Consider the following 20,234-nt stretch of genomic DNA (forward strand, 5'->3'; position numbering starts at 1 on the left):
AAATCTTAGCAAATTTAAGATTAAAATCATACATGGGGCACCTGTGTGGCTCAATCAGTTCAGAGACCAACTCTTGATTTCAGCTCAGGTCATGATCTCAGGGTCATGAGATCCAGCCCTGTGTTTGGTTCAGCACAGGGTGTGGAGCCTGCTTAAGATTCTCTTTCTCCCTCTTCTCTCTCTCTCTCTCTCAAAAAAAAAAAAAAAATTAAAATCATACCAACTATCTTTACTGACCAATATGGTGTAAAACTAGAAATTAACAAAAGAAGAAATTGAGAACATCTACAAGTATGTAGAAACTAAACAAATTTCTAAACAATCATTGGATCAGAGATGAAATCAAAAGAGAAATAAAAAAACTATCTTGAAACAAATGAAAATAAAAGCATAACATATTAAATATTGTAGAATGCTACAAAAGAAGTTCTGAGAGGAAATTTTATAGTAATAAACATATACATTAAGAAATTAAAAAGATCTCAAATAAACAACCTAATCTTATACCTCCTCAAACTAGAAAAAAAAGAACAAATTAAACCCAAACTTAGAAGGAAGGAAATAAGGATCAGGGCAGGAATAAATTAAATAGAGACTACAAAACCTATAGAAAGGATCAACAAAACTAAGATCTGGTTCTTAAAAAAGATAAATAAAATTGACAAAACTGACCTTTAGCTAGACTAAGAAAAAAAGAGAACAGACTCAAATAAATAAAATTAGAAATAAAAGAGCATACATTACAAATGATACAGCAGAATACAGCTGAATCATAAGACTACCAGAAACAAGTATATACCAACAAATTACATAAACTAGAAGAAATGGATACATTTCTAGAAACATACAACCTACCAAGACTGAATCAGGAAGAAGTAGAAAATCTGAACAGATCAATAATAGGTGAAAAGATTCAATCTGTAATAAAAAAGAAAAATATTAAAAAAAAAAAAAAAAAAAAAAAGGAAAACTCCAGGACCAGGTGGCTTCACTGGAGAATTCCACCAAAGATGTAAAGTAGAACTGATATCAATCCCCCTTAACTCTTCCAAAATATTGAGGAGGAGGTAACACTTCCAAATGCATTCTACAAGACCAGAATTACTTTGCTACCAAAACCAGGTAAGGTTACCACAAGAAAACTATAGATCAATATCCCTGATGAATATTGGTGCAAAAATTCTCAACAAAATATTAGCAAATTAAATTTAAGAACACATTAAAACACATATTAAAAAAGAACACGTTAAAAAAGTGTAAACACATACAATGGGGCACCTGGGTGGCTCAGTTGGTTGGGCCTCAGACTTGATTTCAGCTCAGTTCATGATCTCAGGGTCATGAGATCAAGCCCCAAGTGGGGCTCCACGCTGGGCATGGAGCCTGCTTAGGATTCTCTCTCTCAGTGTCCTTCTTTCCCTTTCCCTTCTCCCCACTCATGTGCTCTCTCTCTCTCTTTCTCTCAAAAAAAAAAAAAAAAAAAGAATTATACACCATAGCCACCAAGTATGATTTATCTGTAGGATGCAAAGACAGTTCAACATACACAAATTATTAAGTGTATACATCACATCAATAAAATGAAAGATAAAAATCACATGATCATTTTAATAGATATAGGAAAAGCATTTGACAAAATACAACCTCCTTTCATGATAAAAACTCTTTTTTAATAAATATTTTTTATTTATTTATTTGACAGAGAAAGAGAGCACAAGCAGGGGGAGCAGCAGGCAAAGGGAGAGGGAGAAGCAGGCCTCCCATGGAGCAGGGAGCCTGCTGTCGGGCTCAATCCCAGGACACTGGGATCATGACCTGAGCCAAAGGCAGATGTTTAACCAGCTGAACCACCCAGGTACCCCATGATAAAACTCAACAGACTGAGTATACAAGGAACATGCCTCAACATAATAAAGGCCACATGACAAACCCACAACTAGCAACATGCTCAATGGAGAGAAATTAAGTGTTTCTCAGGAACAAGAAAAGGATGCCCATTCTCACCACTCTTATTTATTTATTTTTTAAAATATTTGATTTAATTATTTGAGAGAGAAAGAGCAAGAGAGAGACCACAAGCAGTAGGGAGGGACAGAAGGAGAAGGAAAAGCAGACTCCCACTGAGCATAGAACCCAATGTGGGGCTTGATTCCAGGACCCTGAGATCATGACCTGAGCAGAAGGCAGACGCTTAACTGACTGAGCCATCCAGGTGCCCTCTGACCACTCCTATTCAATATAGTACTGGAAGTCCTAGCTAAAGTGATTAGGCAAGACATAGAAATAAAAGACATCCAAATTGAAAGGAAGAAGTAAAGTTATCATCATTTAATGATATGATCCTATACATAAAAAATCCTAAAGAATCAGACAAAAATCTGTTAAAATTAACCATTTCAGTAAAATTGTAGGATACAAAATCAACATATACAAATCAATTGCATTCCTTTACACTAATGATAAAACATCTGAGAAAAAAATAAAGAAAACCATCCCATTCACAATAGCATCAAAAACAATAAAATAGGAGGAGCAAGATGGCGGAGGAGTAGGAGACCTGGTCCCAGGGATTCAGCTAGATAGTTATCAAACCATTCTGAACACCTACAAACTCAACAGGAGATTGAAGAAAAGAATAGCAGCAATTCTATGAACAGAAAAGTGACCACTTTCTGGAAGATAGGACTTGTGGAGAAGTGAATCTGAAGTGATATATGGGAAGATAGAACTTGGGGGGAGGGAGCCTCTGTCAGCCAGCTATTGGCAAGTGATAGAGCCACAGAGCACAAAATCAGAACTTTTCAAAGTCTGCTCCACTGAGGGACATCATTCCAGTGGCTAAGCAGGGGGGTGGAACCCTCGCTGGGACAGTGTGATCTCAGGACCCTGGGGGTCACAGAAAGACCAGGGATGCCTGAGTGTAGCAGAGCTACCAAGTATCGGAGCAGGGAAGCTGGCTGCAAAGACAGAGCTGAGGAGTGGGTTCTCAGCTCAGGGTTGCCATAAACTGTGATCTGTGGCACAGTTGGGCCACTACTCTACGAGCAAGGACCCAACAAGTGGCAGATCCAGGGAGAACCCCTTCTTCCCCCGGGAGGAGTGTTGCAGGAGTGCACCACAGGAATCTGATGGGTTTGGAGACTCCAAACGGGGTTGTGTGCCAGAGATAGAAATGCTCGGTCATAGGCTGGGTGTGCTCGGAGTGTGGTCAGAGACCAGGGAGACAGGAGTGATTGACTGCTTTTCTCTGAGGGCTCACTGAGGAGTGGGGCCCCACGTTCTCCCCTCCTCTGGGGCCAGAGATTGGGAGGCCACCATTTTCATTCTCATCCTCCAAAGCTATGTGGAAAGGGTTCAGGGAACAAAAGCTACCGAGAGCAAACCCAAGCAGATTACTTAGCCTGACCCCTGACAAGGGCGGTGCAATTCCAACTCAGGCAAAGACATTTGAGGCTCACTGCAAAAAGCCACCCCCCAGAAGATCAGCAAGAATATCTAGCCAAGATCAAGTTTACTGATCAATGAGAACTGCAAATCTCCAGTGCTAGGGGAATATAGCACATAGAATTCACGGCTTTTTCCCCCTAATTCTTTAGTCTTTCAATTCTTTTTTTTTTTCTATTTTTTTAATTTTTCTTCTTTCCTTTTTCAACCAACATCTTATCTTACCAATTCCTTTTTTAAAATCTTTTTTTATTTTCATTTTTACAGTCATATTCTATCCTTTCAATATATTTAACATTATTTTTTTGTATATATATATATTTTTTTTTTCCTTTGTTAAAATTTTGGGATACAGTTTCTTCTAACAGACCAAAATATACCCTAAATCTAGTGTATGGCTTTGTTCTAGTCTCCTGCCTGATCACATTGTCTTCTTTTTTTTTTTTTCTTTTTTCAACCAACTTCTTATCTTATCAATTCCTTTTAAAATCTTTTTTAATTTTCAGCTTTACATTCATATTCCATCCCTTCATCATATTTCCCTTATTTTTGTATATATATAAGTTTTTCTTTCTTTAAAATTTGGGGAGGCAGTTTCTTCTAACAGACCAAAATACACCCAAAATCTAGTGTGTAGCTCTGTTCTATTCACCAGCCTGATCATATTCTTTTTTTTTTTTTCTTTCTTCACCCCACAACCCCCAAGTTTTTGGGTCTCTTCTGATTTGTTTAGTGTGTATTTTTCTGGGGGCATTGTTACCCTCTTACATTTTATTCTCTCATTCATCTCTTCTTCTCTGGACAAAATGACAAGATGGAAAAACTCACTTTAAGAAAAAGAACAAGAGGGAGTACCAACTGCCAGGGACCTAATCAATACAGACATTAGTAAGATGTCAGAACTAGAGTTCAGAATGATGATTATAAAGATACTAGCTGGGCTTGAAAAAAGCATAGAAGATACTAGACAATCCTTTTCCAGAGAAATGAACTAAAATCTAACCAAGTTGAAATCAAAAAGGCTATTAATGAGGTGCAATCAAAATGGGAGGCTCTAACTGCTAAGATAAAGAGGCAGAAGAGAGAATTAGTGATATAGAAAACAAAATGATGGAAAATAAAGAAGCTGAGAAAAAGAGAGATAACTACTGTTTCATGTGGGGAGAATTCGAGAGATAAGTGATACCATAAGATGAAAGAATATGAGAATAATTGAGATCCCAGAAGAAGAAGAAAGAGAGAGAGGGGCAGAAGGCATATTGGAGCAAATGATAGCAGAGAACTTCCCTAATTTGGGGAAGGAAACAGGCATCAAAATCAAGGAGGCACAGAGAACCCCTCTCAAAATCAATAAAAATAGGTCAACACCCCGACATCTAATAGTAAAACTTACAAGTCTCAGAAACAAAGAGAAAATTCTAAAAGCAGCTCAGGACAGGAGGTCTGTAACCTACAATGGTAGAAACATTAGATTGGCAACAGACCTATCCACAGAGGCATGGCAGGTCAGAAAGGACTGGCATGATATCTTCAGAGCACTAAATGAGAAAAATATGCAGCCAAGACTACTATATCCAGCTAGGCTGTCATTGAAAATAGAAGGAGAGATAAAAAGCTTCCAGGACAAACAAAAACTAAAGGAATTTGCAACACAAAACCAGCCCTACAAGAAATATTGGAAAGGGTCCTCTAAGCAAAGAAAGAGCCTAAAAGTAACATAGAACAAAAAGGAACAGGGACAATATACAGTAACAGTCACCTTACAGGCAATACAATGGCACAAAATTCCTATCTTTCAATAGTTGCCCTGAATGTAAATGGGCTAAATGCCCTAATCAAAAGACACAGGATGTGTCAGATAGGATAGAAAAAACCAGAACCATCAATATGCTGCCTGCAAGAGACTCATTTTAGACCCAAAGACACCTCCAGATTGAAAGTGAGGGGATGGAAAACAATTTACCATGTTAATGAACATCAAAAGAAAGCTGGGGTGGCAATCCTTATATCAGACAAATTAGATTTTAAACCAAGGACTATAATAAGAGATGAGGAAGGACACTATATCCTACTTAAAGCGTCTATCCAACAAGAAGATATAACAATTGTAAATATCTATGCCCCTAACATGGGAGCAGCCAATTATATAAGCCAATTAATAACAAAATCAAAGAAACACATTAACAACAATACAATAATAGTAGGGGACTTTAATACCCCCCTCACTGAAATGGACAGATCATCTAAGCAAAAGATCAACAAGGAAATAAAGACTTTAAATGACACACTGGACTGAATGGACTTCACAGATATATTCAGAACATTCCATCCCAAAGCAACAGAATACACATTCTTCTCTAGTGCCCATGGAACATTCTCCAGAATCGATCACATCTTAGGTCACAAATCAGGTCTCAACTGGTACCAAAATACTGGGATCATTCCCTGCATATTTTCAGACCACAATGCTTTGAAACTAGAATTCAGTCACTACTAAGGAATGAATGAGTCAACCAGGAAATTAAAGAATTTAAAAAATTCATGGAAACAATTGAAAATGAAAACACAACTGTTCAAAATCTTTGGGATGCAGCAAAGACGGTCCTAAAAGGAAAGTATATAGCAATACAAGTTTCTCAAGAAACAAGGAAGGTCTCAAATACACAACCTAACCCTACACCTAAAGGAGCTGGAAAAACAGCAAATAAAGCCTAAACACAGCAGGAGAAGAGAAATAATAAAGGTCAGAGCAGAAATCAATGAAATAGAAACCAAAAGAAGAGTAGAACAGATCCATGAAACTAGGAACTTGTTCTTTGAAAGAATTAATAAGATTGATAAACCTCTGGCCAGACTTATCAAAAAGAAGAGAGAAAGAACCCAAATAAATAAAATCATAAATGAAAGAGGAGAGATCACAACCAACACCAAAGAAATACAAACAATTATAAGAACATATTATGAGCAACTATATGCCAACAAATTAGACAATCTGGAAGAAATGGATGTTTCTTAGAGACATATAAACTACCAAACTGAATCAGGAAGAAATAGAAAACCTGAACAGACCTATAACCACTAAGGAAATTGAAGCAGTCATCAAAAATCTCCCAACAAACAAAAGTCCAGGGCCAGATGGCTTCCCAGGGAAATTCTACCAAACATTTAAAGAAGAATTAATACCTATTCTTATGAAACTTTTCCAAAAAATAGAAATGGAAGGAAAATTTCCAAACTCATTTTATGAGGCCAGTATTACCCTTATCCCAAAATCAGACAAAGACCCCATCAAAAAGGAGAATTACAGACAAATATCTCCGATGAACATGGATGCAAAAATTCTCACCAAAATACTAGCCAATAGGATCCAATAGTACATTAAAAGGATTATTCACCACAACCAAGTGGGATTTATTCCTGGGCTTCAAGGTTGGTTCAACATCTGCAAATCAATCATTTTGATACAATACATTAATAAAAGAAAGAACAAGAACCATATGATACTCTCAATAGATGCAGAAAAAGCATTTGACAAACTACAGCACCCTTTCTTGATTAAAACTCTTCAGAGTATAGGCATAGAGGGTACATACCTCAATACCCTAAAAGTCATCTATGAAAAACCCACAGCGAATATCATTCTCAATGGGGAAAAACAGAGCTTTTCTCCTAAGGTCGGGAACATGGCGGGGATGTCCAGTATTACCACTGCTATTCAACATCATACTAGAAGTCCTAGCTTCAGCAATCAGACAACAAAACGAAATAAAAGGCATACAAATCATCAAAGAAGAAGTCAGACTCACTCTTTGAGGTGATATGATACTTTATGTGGAAAACCCAAAAGACTCCACCCCAAAACTGCTAGAACTCATACAGGAATTCAGTAAAGTGGCAGGATATAAAATCAATGCACAGAAATCAGTGGCATTTCTATACACTAACAACAGGACAAAAGAAAGAGAAATTAAGGAGTGGATCCCACTTACAATTACACCCAAAATCATAAGATACTTAGGAATAAATCTAACCAAAAAGGCAAAGGATCTGTACTCAGAAAACTATAGAATACTCATGAAAGAAATTGAGGAAGACACAAAGAAATGGAAAATGTTCCATGCTCATGGACTGGAAGAACAAATATTGTGAAGATGTCAATGCTACCTAGAGCAATCTACACATTCAATGCAATCCCCATCAAAATACCATCCACTTTTTTCAAAGAAATGGAACAAATAATCCTAAAATTTGTATGGAACCAGAAAAGACCCCGAATAGCCAGAGGAATGTTGAAAAAGAAAAGCAAAGCTGGTGGCATCACAATTCTGGACTTCCAGCTCTACTACAAAGCTGTCATCATCAAGACAGTATGGTACTGGCACCAAAACAGACACGTAGATCAATGGAACAGAATAGAGAGCCCAGAAATGGACCCTCAACTCTATGGTCAACTAATCTTTAACAAAGCAGGAAGGAATGTCCACTGGAAAAAAGTCTCTTCAACAAATGGTGTTGGGAAAATTGGATAGCCACATGTTGAAGAATGAAACTGGGCCATTCTCTTACACCACATACAAAAATAGATGCAAAATGGATGAAAGACCTCAGTGTGAGATAGGAATCCATCAGAATCCTTGAGGAGAACAAAATCCTTGAGGAGAGCTTTTTCACAACGGGTTTGCTGCCAAAACACAGGTGTGAAAATCACCACTCAACCTAAACCAAAATGGGAAAGGAAAAGACTCACATCAACATCGTCATCATTGGACATGTAGATTCAGGCAAGTCTACCACTACTGGTCATCTGATCTATAAATGTGGTGGGATCGACAAAACTATTGAAAATTTTGAGAAGGAGGGTTCTGAGATGGGAAAGGGCTCCTTCAAGTATGCCTGGGTTTGGATAAACTGAAAGCTGAATGTGAACGTGGTATCACCATTCATATCTCCCTGTGGAAATTCGAGACCAGCAAGTATTACGTGACCATCATTGATGCCCCAGGACACAGACACTTTATCAAAAACATGATTACAGGCACATCTCAGGCTGACTGTGCTGTCCTGATTGTTGCTGCTGGTGTTGGTGAATTTGAAGTCGGTATCTCCAAGAATGGGCAGACCCGTGAGCATGCCCTTCTGGCTTACACACTGGGTATAAAACAACTAATTGTTGGTGTTAACAAGATGGATTCCACTGAGCCACCCTACAGCCAGAAGAGATACAAGGAAATCGTCAAGGAAGTCAGCACCTACATTAAGAAAATTGGCTACAACCCCAACACAGTAGCATTTGTGCCAATTTCTGGTTGGAATGGTGACAACATGAGGAGCCAAGTGCTAACATGCCTTGGTTCAAGGGATGGAAAGTCACCCGTAAAGATGGGAATGCCAGTGGAACCACACTTCCTGAAGCTCTGGATTGCATTCTGCCACCAACTCGTCCAACTGACAAGCCCTTACGTCTGCCTCTCCAGGACGTCTACAAAATTGGTGGTTTTGGTACTGTCCCTGTGGGCCAAGTCGAGACTGGTGTTCTTAAACCTGGCATGGTGGTCACCTTTGCTCCAGTCAATGTTACAACTGAAGTAAAGTCTGTTGAAATGCACCATGAAGTTTTGAATGAGGCTCTTCCTGAGGACAATTGTGGGCTTCAATATCAAGAACGTATCTGTCAAAGATGTTCATCGTGGCAATGTGGCTGGTGACAGCAAAAATGATCCACCAATGGAAGCAGCTGGCTTCACGGCTCAGGTGATTATCCTGAACCATCCAGGCCAAATCAGTGCTGGTATGCACCTGTGCTGGATTGTCACACAGCTCACATTGCATGCAAGTTTGCTGAGCTGAAGGAGAAGATAGATCATCGTTCTGGAAAAAATCTGGAAGGTGGTCCCAAGTTCTTGAAATCTGGTGATGCTGCCATTGTTGATATGGTTCCTGGCAAGCCTATGTGTGTTGAGAGCTCTGACTATCCTCCTCTGGGCCGTTTTGCTGTTCGTATCATGAGACAGACAGTTGCTATGGGTGTCATCAAAGCAGTGGACAAGAAAGCAGCTGGAGCTGGCAAGGTCACCAAGTCTGCCCAGAAAGTGCAGAAGGCTAAATGAATATTATCCCCAATACCTGCCACCCCAGTCTTAATCAGTGGTGGAAGAATGGTCTCAGAACTGTTTGTGTCAATTGGCCATTTAAGTTTAATAGTAAAAGACTGGTTAATGATAATAATGCATCGTAAAACCTTCAGAAGGAAAGGAGAATGTTTTGTGGACCATTTGGGTTTTTTTTGTGTGTGTGGCAGTTTTAAGTTATTAGTTTTTAAAATCGGTACTTTTTAATGGAAACAACTTGACCAAAAATTTGTCACAGAATTTTGAGACCCATTAAAACAAAAGTTTAATGAGAAAAAAAAAAATCCTTGAAGAGAACATAGATTGTAAGAATTAATGTAAAAATGAAACTACCCAAAGCAACCTCTTCGACCTCAGCTGCAGCAACTTCTTCCTAGACACATCAACAAAAGTAAGGGAAGCAAGGGCAAAAATGAACTACTGGGACTTCATCAAGATAAAAAACTTTTGCACAGCAAAGGAAACAGTCAACAAAACCAAAAGACAACCGACAGAATGGGAGAAGATATTTGCAAATGACATATCAGATAAAGGGCTAGTATCCAAAATCTATAAAGAACTTATCAAACTCAACACCCAAAGAACAAATAATCCAATCAAGAAATGGGCAGAAGACATGAACAGACATTTCTGCAAAGAAGACATCCAAATGGCCGACAGACATATGAAAAAGTGCTCAACATCTCTTGACATCAGGGAAATACAGATACCACCTCACACCAGTCAGAATGGCTAAAATTAACAAGTCAGGAAATGACAGATATTAGTGAGGATGTGGAGAAAGGGGAACCCTCCTACACTGTTGGTGGGAATGCAAGCTGGTGCAGCCACTCTGAAAAACGTTTGGAGGTTCCTCAAAAAGTTGAAAATAGAGCTACTCTATGATCCAGCACTACTGAGACTTTACCTGAAAGATACAAATGTAGTGATCCAAAGGGGCACATGCATCCCAATGTTTATAGCAGCAATGTCCACAATATCCAAACTATGGAAAGAGCCTACATGTCCATCGACAGATGAATGGATAAAGAAGATGTGGTAGGCCCTGGTGGCCCTGGTGGCTGCAGCCAAGTCTGTGAGCGAAGACGTCCATGTGCACTCCCTGCACTGCTACTTTGTACGGGCAGGGGACCTCAAGGTGCCGGTGCTGTACCAGGTGGAGCGGACGCGGACGGGGACGAGCTTCTCGGTGCGCTCCGTGAAGGCCGTGCAGCACGGCAAGCCCATCTTCATCTGCCAGGCCTCCTTCCAGAAGGCTCAGCCCAGCCCCGTGCAGCACCAGTTCTCCATGCCCAGCGTGCCCCCACCCGAAGAGCTGCTGGACCACGAGGCCCTCATCGACCAGTATTTAAGGAACCCCAACCTCCAAGAGAAGTACCGAGTGGGACTGAACCGAATTGCGGCCAAGGAGGTGCCCATTGAGATTAAGCCGGTTAAGCCACCTACCCTGAGCCAGCTGCAGAGCATGGACCCCAAACAGATGTTCTGGGTGCGAGCCCGGGGCCATATCGGGGAGGGCGACATGAAGATGCACTGCTGCGTGGCTGCCTACATCTCGGACTACGCCTTCCTGGGCACGGCAGTGCTGCCCCACCAGTCGCAGCACAAGGTGCACTTCATGGTCTCTCTGGACCACTCCATGTGGTTCCACACCCCTTTCCGAGCTGACCACTGGATGCTCTATGAGTGCGAGAGCCCCTGGGCTGGTGGCTCCCGGGGACTGGTCCAAGGGCGACTATGGCGTCGGGACGGCGTCCTGGCTGTGTCCTGTGCCCAGGAGGGCGTGATCCGAGTGAAGCCCTGGGTCTCAGAGAGCAAGCTGTAGCCAGAGGGACCAGCTTGGCCTGGGGCTTCAAGGATCACCCTTCTCCCCACCAACTCCGTACAGTCGAGGGCTAGGCCTTCTGTCCCCAAACCCAATAAAGAGACTAATACCAAAAAAAAAAAAAAAAAAAAAAAAAAAAAAAAAAAAAAAAAAAACATACAATGGAATATTATGCAGCCATCAAAAATGAAATCTTGCCATTTGCAACAACGTGGATAAAACTAGAGGGTATTATGCTAAGCGAAATAAGTCAATCAGAGAAAGACAATTATCATATGATCTCACTGATATGAGGAATTTGAGAAACAAGACAGAGGATCATCGGGGAAGGGAGGGAAAAATGAAACAAGATGAAACCGGAGGGGTAAACAAACCGTAAGGGACTATTAATCTCAGGAAACAAAATGAGGGTTGCTGGAGTGGAGGAGGGTGGGAGGGATGGGGTGGCTGGGTGATGGACACTGGGGAAGGAATGTGCTAGGTGAACACTGTGAATTGTGTAAGCCTGATGAATCACAGACCTGTACCCCTGAAACAAATAGTACATGATGTTAATTAAAAAAAACAATAAAATATTTAGGAATAAATTTAACCAAGAAGTGAAATATCTGTAATTTAAATCTATAGAATGCTGCTGAAAGAAATCAAAGAAGATACAAACAAATGGAAATATATCCCATGTTCATAGATTGTAAGAATTAATGTAAAAATGGTACTACCCAAAGCCATCTGTCTACAGATTCAAAGCAATCTCCATCAAAACACCAAAGACATTCATCACAGAAATGGAAGAAACAATTCTAAAATTTGTGGGGAACTATATAAGACCCTGAATAGCCAAAGTCATCCTGAGAAAAAAAGAACAAAGTTGGAGGTATCATGTTCCCAATTTCAAACTATACTACAAAGCCATAGTAATAAAAACAGTATAGAAATGGCACAAAAATAGACACATCGACTAGGGCAACAGAATAGAGAGCCCAGAATTAAACCCTGGCATATATGACCAACTAATATTTAACAAGGGAGCCAGGAATGCCTAATGGGGAAAAGATAGTCTCTTTAACCAACGGTGCTGGGAAAACTAGAGAAACACATGCAGAACAATGAAATTGGACCCCTATCTTACACTGGTTACAAAACTTAACTTGACATAGATCAGACACCTAAACATAAAACCTGATAGCATAAAATCCTAGAAAACATAGGGAAGAAGCTCATCAATACTGGTCTTGGCAATGTTTTTTTAGGAATGATGCACACACCACAAAAAAAAAAAAAAAATCAACAAATGGGACTACATCAAATTCAAAAGCTTCTGCAAAGCAAAAGAAACTATTAAAAAAATTTTTTAAAAACCTACGAAGTAGGATATTTTTGCAAACTACATGTCAGATAAGAGGTTAATATCCAAAATATATAAATAACTCAGTCAACTCAATAACAACAAAAATCCAATTTAAAAAACACAGGCAGAAGAACTAAATAGACATTTCTCCTAAGAGGATTCAAAGTGGCCAACAGACACATGGAAAGATGCTCATCATCACTAATCATCAGGGGAATGCAAATCAGAACCACAATACCCCCTCACATCTGTTAGAATGTCATCATCAAGTATAAGAACAGGTGCTGGCAAGGATGTGGTGAAAGGGAACACTTATAGATTGTTGGTAGGACTGTAAGTTGGCCCAACCACTATGGAAAACAATAGGGAGCTTTCTCAAAAAACTAAAAATAGATCGACCATGTGATTCAGCAATTCCACTTCCAAGTATTTAGCCAAAGGAAATGAAAATAGGATTGCAATGTGTTATCTGCACTCCCATGATTATTCACGATGACCAAGATGTGGAAATAACTCAAATGCCCATCATTAGATGAATGGATTAAAAGGATGTGGCACATATACATAATGGAATATTATTTGCTCACAAGAAAGAAATATATCTTCCCATTTACAAAAACATGGATGGGCCCTGATTGAGCACATTATGCTTAGCAAGATAAGTCAGACAGAAAAAGACAGGTACTGTATGATATTACTTATATGTGGAATCTAAAAAAGTTAAATCTGTGAAAAACAAAGAGTAAAATGGTGTTTACCAGGGATGGAGTGGATAAGAGCAATAGTGTTTAAGGGTACAAACTTGTGATGAGTAGTAAATAAGCCAGAGAGATCTAATGTGCAATAATGAATATAGACAATAATATTGTACTATAATTATGCAATGTGATAAATATTGTTACATTGGCAATCATATTACAATCTGTGTTTTAAAGTAACATTCTGTACACCTTAAACTTACATAATGTTATATGTTAAATTTACTCAATATAAAAATTTTAGGTAAAAAATAAACTCTCCTCATCTCTCCCTCCCTATAGGATAATGTTCAAACTCTTCATCATGACAAACAAGATCTTCGCTTATCTGGGCCATATTTTCATCTTCATCTTTTGCCCACCCATCTCCAAATTAACTCTAAAGTAAAATTAACAGCTGGAGCTCTCTTATTATCCAGGTAGTTCCACATTTTTATGCATCAAAAAGCTTAGATGATTTCCTCTGCCTTTTAATGCCTTCACACCAATGAGATAAAGGGATGAGCACTTCTGATCTTTTTCTATACCCTCTTCAGAAGATGAAGCATGGCGGGGCGCCTGGCTGGCTCAGTGGATTGAGCAACAGACTCTTGATTTAGGCTCAGGTCATGATCTCCTGGTCCTGGGATCAAGCCCTGCGTTGGGCTTGCGCTCAGTGGGGGAGTATGCTTGAGAATTCTCTCTCTCTCCCTCTGCCTCTTCCCCCACTTGCATGCACTCTCTTTCTCTCACTCTCTCTAAAATAAGTAAATCTTAAAAAAAAGAGAGAGAGAGAGATGAGGAGTAGCTTATCTGATAGTTGATATTAATGAAAGCCAGACATGCACTGAGTATCTGTTCTCACATCTCATGGTAACTTGCCTTAGTTCTGCACCCTTAGGTTTAATGAATTTGAGATCTAGATCCTACCTACACTTACAGATTAAACCTGAATCCGCTGGATCAGCCTCTAATTCCATTAGTCCTGTTGGAAGCCTTGCTTTGTGCTTACATTGCCACCATATTCTCCAACTCAGCTCTGCTAAGGAGCATTACATTTTTTGAGAAAAAAATTGTTATGTTATGTTGTTTTATGTTATGTTATATTATGTTATGTTATGTTATGTTATGTTTTATGTTATGTTATGTTGTTATGTTATGTTATGTTGTTATGTTGTTTTAGTATTAGCATTCTTTGACCCCCCTTTCACTCTATTCTTTACCTTTACACTCTTCACCTGAACCCAAAGAAAATGAATAATAGAATTTGGGTGCCAAACCTTACCCTGAATTTGTAAAGATCTGTCATCCTCCAGGGAGTATTTCTCAATTGTTTAAACCTGGATAGAAAATGATATGTGTTTGGTATCCTAGAAATGTTCCACTAAATTTTTAAAAATCAATTTCTTATAAATAAAGCCTTTCCAAATTATAATTTTTTAAAACCTTCATCTCTTTCCTTCTCTCTTCTGGAAAGTGCCAATTCTAGTAACTTTTTAACTCATTCATAGGCTCTCGTATTTTTGTTTTTAACAATACCTTATCCATATACTCATGATTTTTTTTCTTTCTGCAAAGGACTTTATTTCCATTTAGTCAACTACTTGGGGGGGGCTCCAGGGTATTTAAAAAGCGGCCTAGTAGCTACAGGAAAAGGCTCAGGCAAAAGCCCTGCCACCCAGGAGTATGCAAGAGGGGCCCCTCAAAGGCTGCTGGTTTGGAGGCTCCTAATCATGCTTAAAGGTAAACCTTTCAAAGAGATACTCACTTAGCACAGTGGGGGCCAGTCAGCCCGGGGGGAACAGTTAGTCAGGTGTTGGCCATCTTCTTTTTTTAAAGTTTTTATTTAAATTCTAGTTAGTTAACATACAAGGTAATATTAATTTCAGGTGTACAATATAGTATTCAACACTTCCATACAACACCCTTTGCTCATCACAAGTACACTCTTTAATCCCCATCACCTATTTAATCCATCCCCCATCCACCTCCCCTCTGGTACCTATCAGGTTTTTTTGTAGTTAAGAGTCTGTTTCTTGATTTGCCTCTCTCTCTTTTGTTTTTCCTTTTGCTTTTTGTTTTGTTTCTTAAATTCTACATATGAGTGAGATTACATGGTATTTGTTTTTCTCTGCCTGACTTACTTTGCTTAGGATAATGCTCTCTAGCTCCATCCATGTCATTGCAAATGGCAGGATTTAATTCTTTTTAACCTGAGCAATATTCCAGTGTGTGTGTGTGTGTGTGTGTGTGTGTGTGTGTGTGTGTATAGACACATATATACACATATATCACATCTTCTTTATCCATTCATCAGTTGATGGACAATTGGGCTATTTCCATAATTTGGCTATTGTAGATAATGCTGCTATAAACAAGGTGCATGTATCCATTTGAATTACTATTTTTTTGAATTATTTGTGTAAATACCCAGTAGTGCAACTGCTGGATCATAGGGTAGGTCTATTTTTAACTTTTTGAGGAACCTCCATACTGTTTTCCAGAGTGGCTACACCAGTTTGCATTTCCACCAACAATGCAAGAGGGTTCCCCTTTCTTTTTTTTTTTTTAATTTTTTATTGTTATGTTAATCCCCATACATTACATCATTAGTTTTAGATATAGTGTTCCATGATTCATTGTTTGTGCATAACACCCAGTGCTCCATGCAGAACGTGCCCTCCTCAATACCCATCACCAGGCTAACCCATTCTCCCAACCCCCTCCCCTCTAGAACCCTCAGTTTGTTTTTCAGAGTCCATTGTCTCTCATGGTTCTTCTCCCCCTCCGATTTCCCCCCCTTCATTCTTCCCCTCCTGCTACATTCTTCTTCTTCTTTTTTTCTTTCTTAACATCTATTGCATTATTTGTTTCAGAGGTACAGATCTGAGATTCAACAGTCTTGCACAATTCACAGCGCTTACCAGAACACATACCCTCCCCAGTGTCCATCACCCAGTCACCCCATCCCTCCCACCCCACCCCCCACTCCAGCAACCCTCAGTTTGTTTCCTGAGATTAAGAATTCCTCATATCAGTGAGGTCATATGATACATGTCTTTCTCTGTTTGACTTATTTCGCTCAGCATAATACCCTCCAGTTCCATCCACGTCATTGCAAATGGCAAGATCTCATTCCTTTTGATGGCTGCATAATATTCCATTGTATATATATACCACTTCTTCTTTATCCATTCATCTGTTGATGGACATCTTGGCTCTTTCCACAGTTTGGCTATTGTGGACATTGCTGCTATAAACATCGGGGTGCACGTAGCCTTTCGGGTCCCTACTTTTGTATCTTTGGGGTAAATACCCAGTAGTGCAATTGCTGGATCATATGGTAGCTCTATTTTCAACTTTTTGAGGAACCTCCATACTGTTTTCCAGAGTGGCTGCACCAGGTGCATTCCCACCAACAGTGTAGGAGGGTTCCCCTTTCTCCGCATCCCCGCCAACATCTGTCATTTCCTGACTTGTTAATTTTAGCCATTCTGACTGGTGTGAGGTGGTATCTCACTGAGGTTTTGATTTGGATTTCCCTGATGCCGAGCGATATTGAACACTTTTTCATGTGTCTGTTGGCCATTTGGATGTCTTCTTTGGAAAAATATCTGTTCATGTCTTCTGCCCATTTCTTGATTGGATTCTTTGTTCTTTGGCTGTTGAGTTTGGTGAGTTCTTTATAGATTTTGGATACTAGCCCTTTATCTGATATGTCATTTGCAAATATCTTCTCCCATTCTGTCAGTTGTCTTTTGGTTTTGTTGACTGTTTCCTTTGCTTTGCAAAAGCTTTTTATCTTGATGAAGTCCCAATAGTTCATTTTTGCCCTTGCTTCCCTTGCCTTTGGTGATGTTTCTAGGAAGAAGTTGCTGCGGCTGAGGTCAAAGAGGTTGCTGCCTGTGTTCTCCTTTAGGATTTTGATGGACTCCTGTCTCACATTGAGGTCTTTCAACCATTTGGAGTCTATTTTTGTGTGTGGTGTAAGGAAATGGTCCAGTTTCATTCTTCTGCATGTGGCTGTCCAATTTTCCCAACACCAATTGTTGAAGAGACTGTCTTTTTTCCATTGGACATTCTTTCTTGCTTTGTCAAAGATTAGTTGACCATATAGTTGAGGGTCCATTTCTGGGCTCTCTATTCTGTTCCATTGATCTATGTGTCTCTTTTTGTGCCAGTACCATACTGTCTTGATGATGACAGCTTTGTAGTAGAGCTGGAAGTCTGGAATTGTGATGCCACCAGCTTTGCTTTTCTTTTTCAACATTCCTCTGGCTATGCGGGGTCTTTTCTGGTTCCATATAAATTTTAAGATTATTTGTTCCATTTCTTTGAAGAAAGTGGATGGTATTTTGATGGGGATTGCATTGAATGTGTAGATTGCGCTAGGTAGGATTGACATCTTCACAATATTTGTTCTTCCAATCCATGAGCATGGAACGTTTTTCCATTTCTTTGTGTCTTCCTCAATTTCTTTCATGAGTATTTTATAGTTTTCTGAGTACAGATCCTTTGCCTCTTTGGTTAGATTTATTCCTAGGTATCTTATGGTTTTGGGTGTGGTTGTAAATGGGATCGACTCCTTAATTTCTCTTTCTTCTGACTTGTTGTTGGTGTATAGGAATGCCACTAACTTCTGTGCATTGATTTTATATCCTGCCACTTGACTGAATTCCTGTATGAGTTCTAGCAGTTTTGGGGTGGAGTCTTTGGGATTTTCCACATAAAGTATCATATCATCTGCAAAGAGTGAGAGTTTGACTTCTTCTTTGCCAATTTGGATGCCTTTGATTTCTTTTTGTTGTCTGATTGCTGTGGCTAGGACTTCCAATACTATGTTGAATAGCAGTGGTGATAGTGGACATCCCTGCCGCGTTCCTGACCTTAGGGGGAAAGCTCTCAGTTTTTCCCCATTGAGAATGATATTCGCTGTAGGTTTTTCATAGATGGCTTTTATGATATTGAGGTATGTACCCTCTATGCCTATACTCTGAAGAGTTTTGATCAAGAAAGGATGCTGTACTTTGTCAAATGCTTTTTCTGCATCTATTGAGAGGATCATATGATTCTTGTTCTTTCTTTTGTTAATGTATTGTATCACGTTCATTGATTTGCGGATGTTGAACCAACCTTGCAGCCCAGGGATAAATCCGACTTGGTCGTGGTGAATAATCCTTTTAATGTACTGTTGGATCCTATTGGCTAGTATTTTGGTGAGAATTTTTGCATCCATGTTCATCAGGGATATTGGTCTGTAATTCTCCTTTTTGATGGGGTCTTTGTCTGGTTTTGGGATCAAGGTAATGCTGGCCTCATAAAATGAGTTTGGAAGTTTTCCTTCCATTTCTATTTTTTGGAACAGTTTCAGAAGGATAGGTATTAATTCTTCTTGAAATGTTTGGTAGAATTCCCCTGGGAAGCCATCTGGCCCTGGGCTTTTGTGTTTTGGGAGATTTTTGATGACTGCTTCTATTTCCTTAGTGGTTATAGGTCTGTTCAGGTTTTCTATTTCTTCCTGGTTCAGTTTTGGTAGTTGATACATCTCTAGGAATGCATCCATTTCTTCCAGGTTATCTAATTTGCTGGCATAGAGTTGCTCATAATATGTTCTTATAATTGTTTGTATTTCTTTGGTGTTGGTTGTGATTTCTCCTCTTTCATTCATGATTTTGTTGATTTGGGTCATTTCTCTTTTCTTTTTGATAAGTCTGGCCAGGGGCTTATCAATCTTGTTAATTCTTTCAAAGAACCAGCTCCTCGTTTCGTTGATCTGTTCTACTGTTCTTTTGGTTTCTATTTCATTGATTTCTGCTCTGATCTTTATTATTTCTCTTCTCCTGCTGGGTTTAGGCTTTATTTGCTGTTCTTTCTCCAGCTCCTTTAGGTGTAGGGTTAGGTTGTGTACTTGAGACCTTTCTTGTTTCTTGAGAAAGGCTTGTATTGCTATATACTTTCCTCTTAGGACTGCCTTTGCTGTATCCCCAAGATTTTGAATAGTTGTGTTTTCATTTTCATTGGTTTCCATGAATTTTTTTAATTCTTCTTTAATTTCCTGGTTGACCCATTCATTCTTCAGTAGGATCCTCTTTAGCCTCCATGTATTTGAGTTCTTTCCGACTTTCCTCTTGTGATTGAGTTCTAGTTTCAAAACATTGTGGTCTGAAAATAGGCAGGGAATGATACCAATCTTCTGGTACCGGTTGAGACCTGATTTATGACCTAGGATGTGATCTATTCTGGAGAATGTTCCATGGGCACTAGAGAAGAATGTGTATTCCGTTGCTCTGGGATGGAATGTTCTGAATATGTCTGTGAAGTCCATTTGGTCCAATGTGTCATTTAAAGTCTTTATTTCCTTGTTGATCTTTTGCTTAGACGATCTGTCCATTTCAGTGAGGGGGATGTTAAAGTCCCCCACTATTATTGTATTGTTGTCAATGTGTTTCTTTGCTTTTGTTATTAATTGCCTTATATAATTGGCTGCTCCCATGTTAGGGGCATAGATATTTACAATTGTTAGATCTTCTTGTTGGATAGACCCTTTAAGTAGGATATAGTGTCCTTCCTCATCTCTTACTACAATCTTTGGTTTAAAATCTAATTTGTCTGATATAAGGATTGCCACCCCAGCTTTCTTTTGGTGTCCATTAGCATGGTAAATGGTTTTCCACCCCCTCACTTTCAATCTGGGGGTGTCTTTGGGTCTAAAATGAGTCTCTTGCAGACAGCATATCGATGGGTCTTGTTTT

At 39.3% G+C, this 20,234-nt stretch overlaps 2 protein-coding genes and 1 pseudogene across 4 annotated transcripts in view; all 3 read left to right on the plus strand.

Moving 5' to 3' along the window:
* Positions 1-20,234, plus strand: part of CNTN5 (contactin 5) — a 1,336,681-nt gene that overhangs the window by 1,119,224 nt on the left and 197,223 nt on the right. The gene's annotated exons all lie outside the window — the stretch shown is intronic.
* On the plus strand, positions 8,153-9,856 carry LOC118529173 (elongation factor 1-alpha 1 pseudogene; annotated as a pseudogene).
* LOC144379491 (acyl-coenzyme A thioesterase 8) lies at positions 10,615-11,559 on the plus strand (the record flags this gene model as incomplete). Its single annotated transcript, XM_078059109.1, has 1 exon — positions 10,615-11,559. A coding segment is annotated over one exon (783 nt), but the record flags the coding sequence as incomplete, so codon positions are not given.

The sequence above is a fragment of the Halichoerus grypus genome, chromosome 11, assembly GCF_964656455.1.
Source record: "Halichoerus grypus chromosome 11, mHalGry1.hap1.1, whole genome shotgun sequence".
Taxonomy (NCBI): Eukaryota; Metazoa; Chordata; class Mammalia; order Carnivora; family Phocidae; genus Halichoerus; species Halichoerus grypus.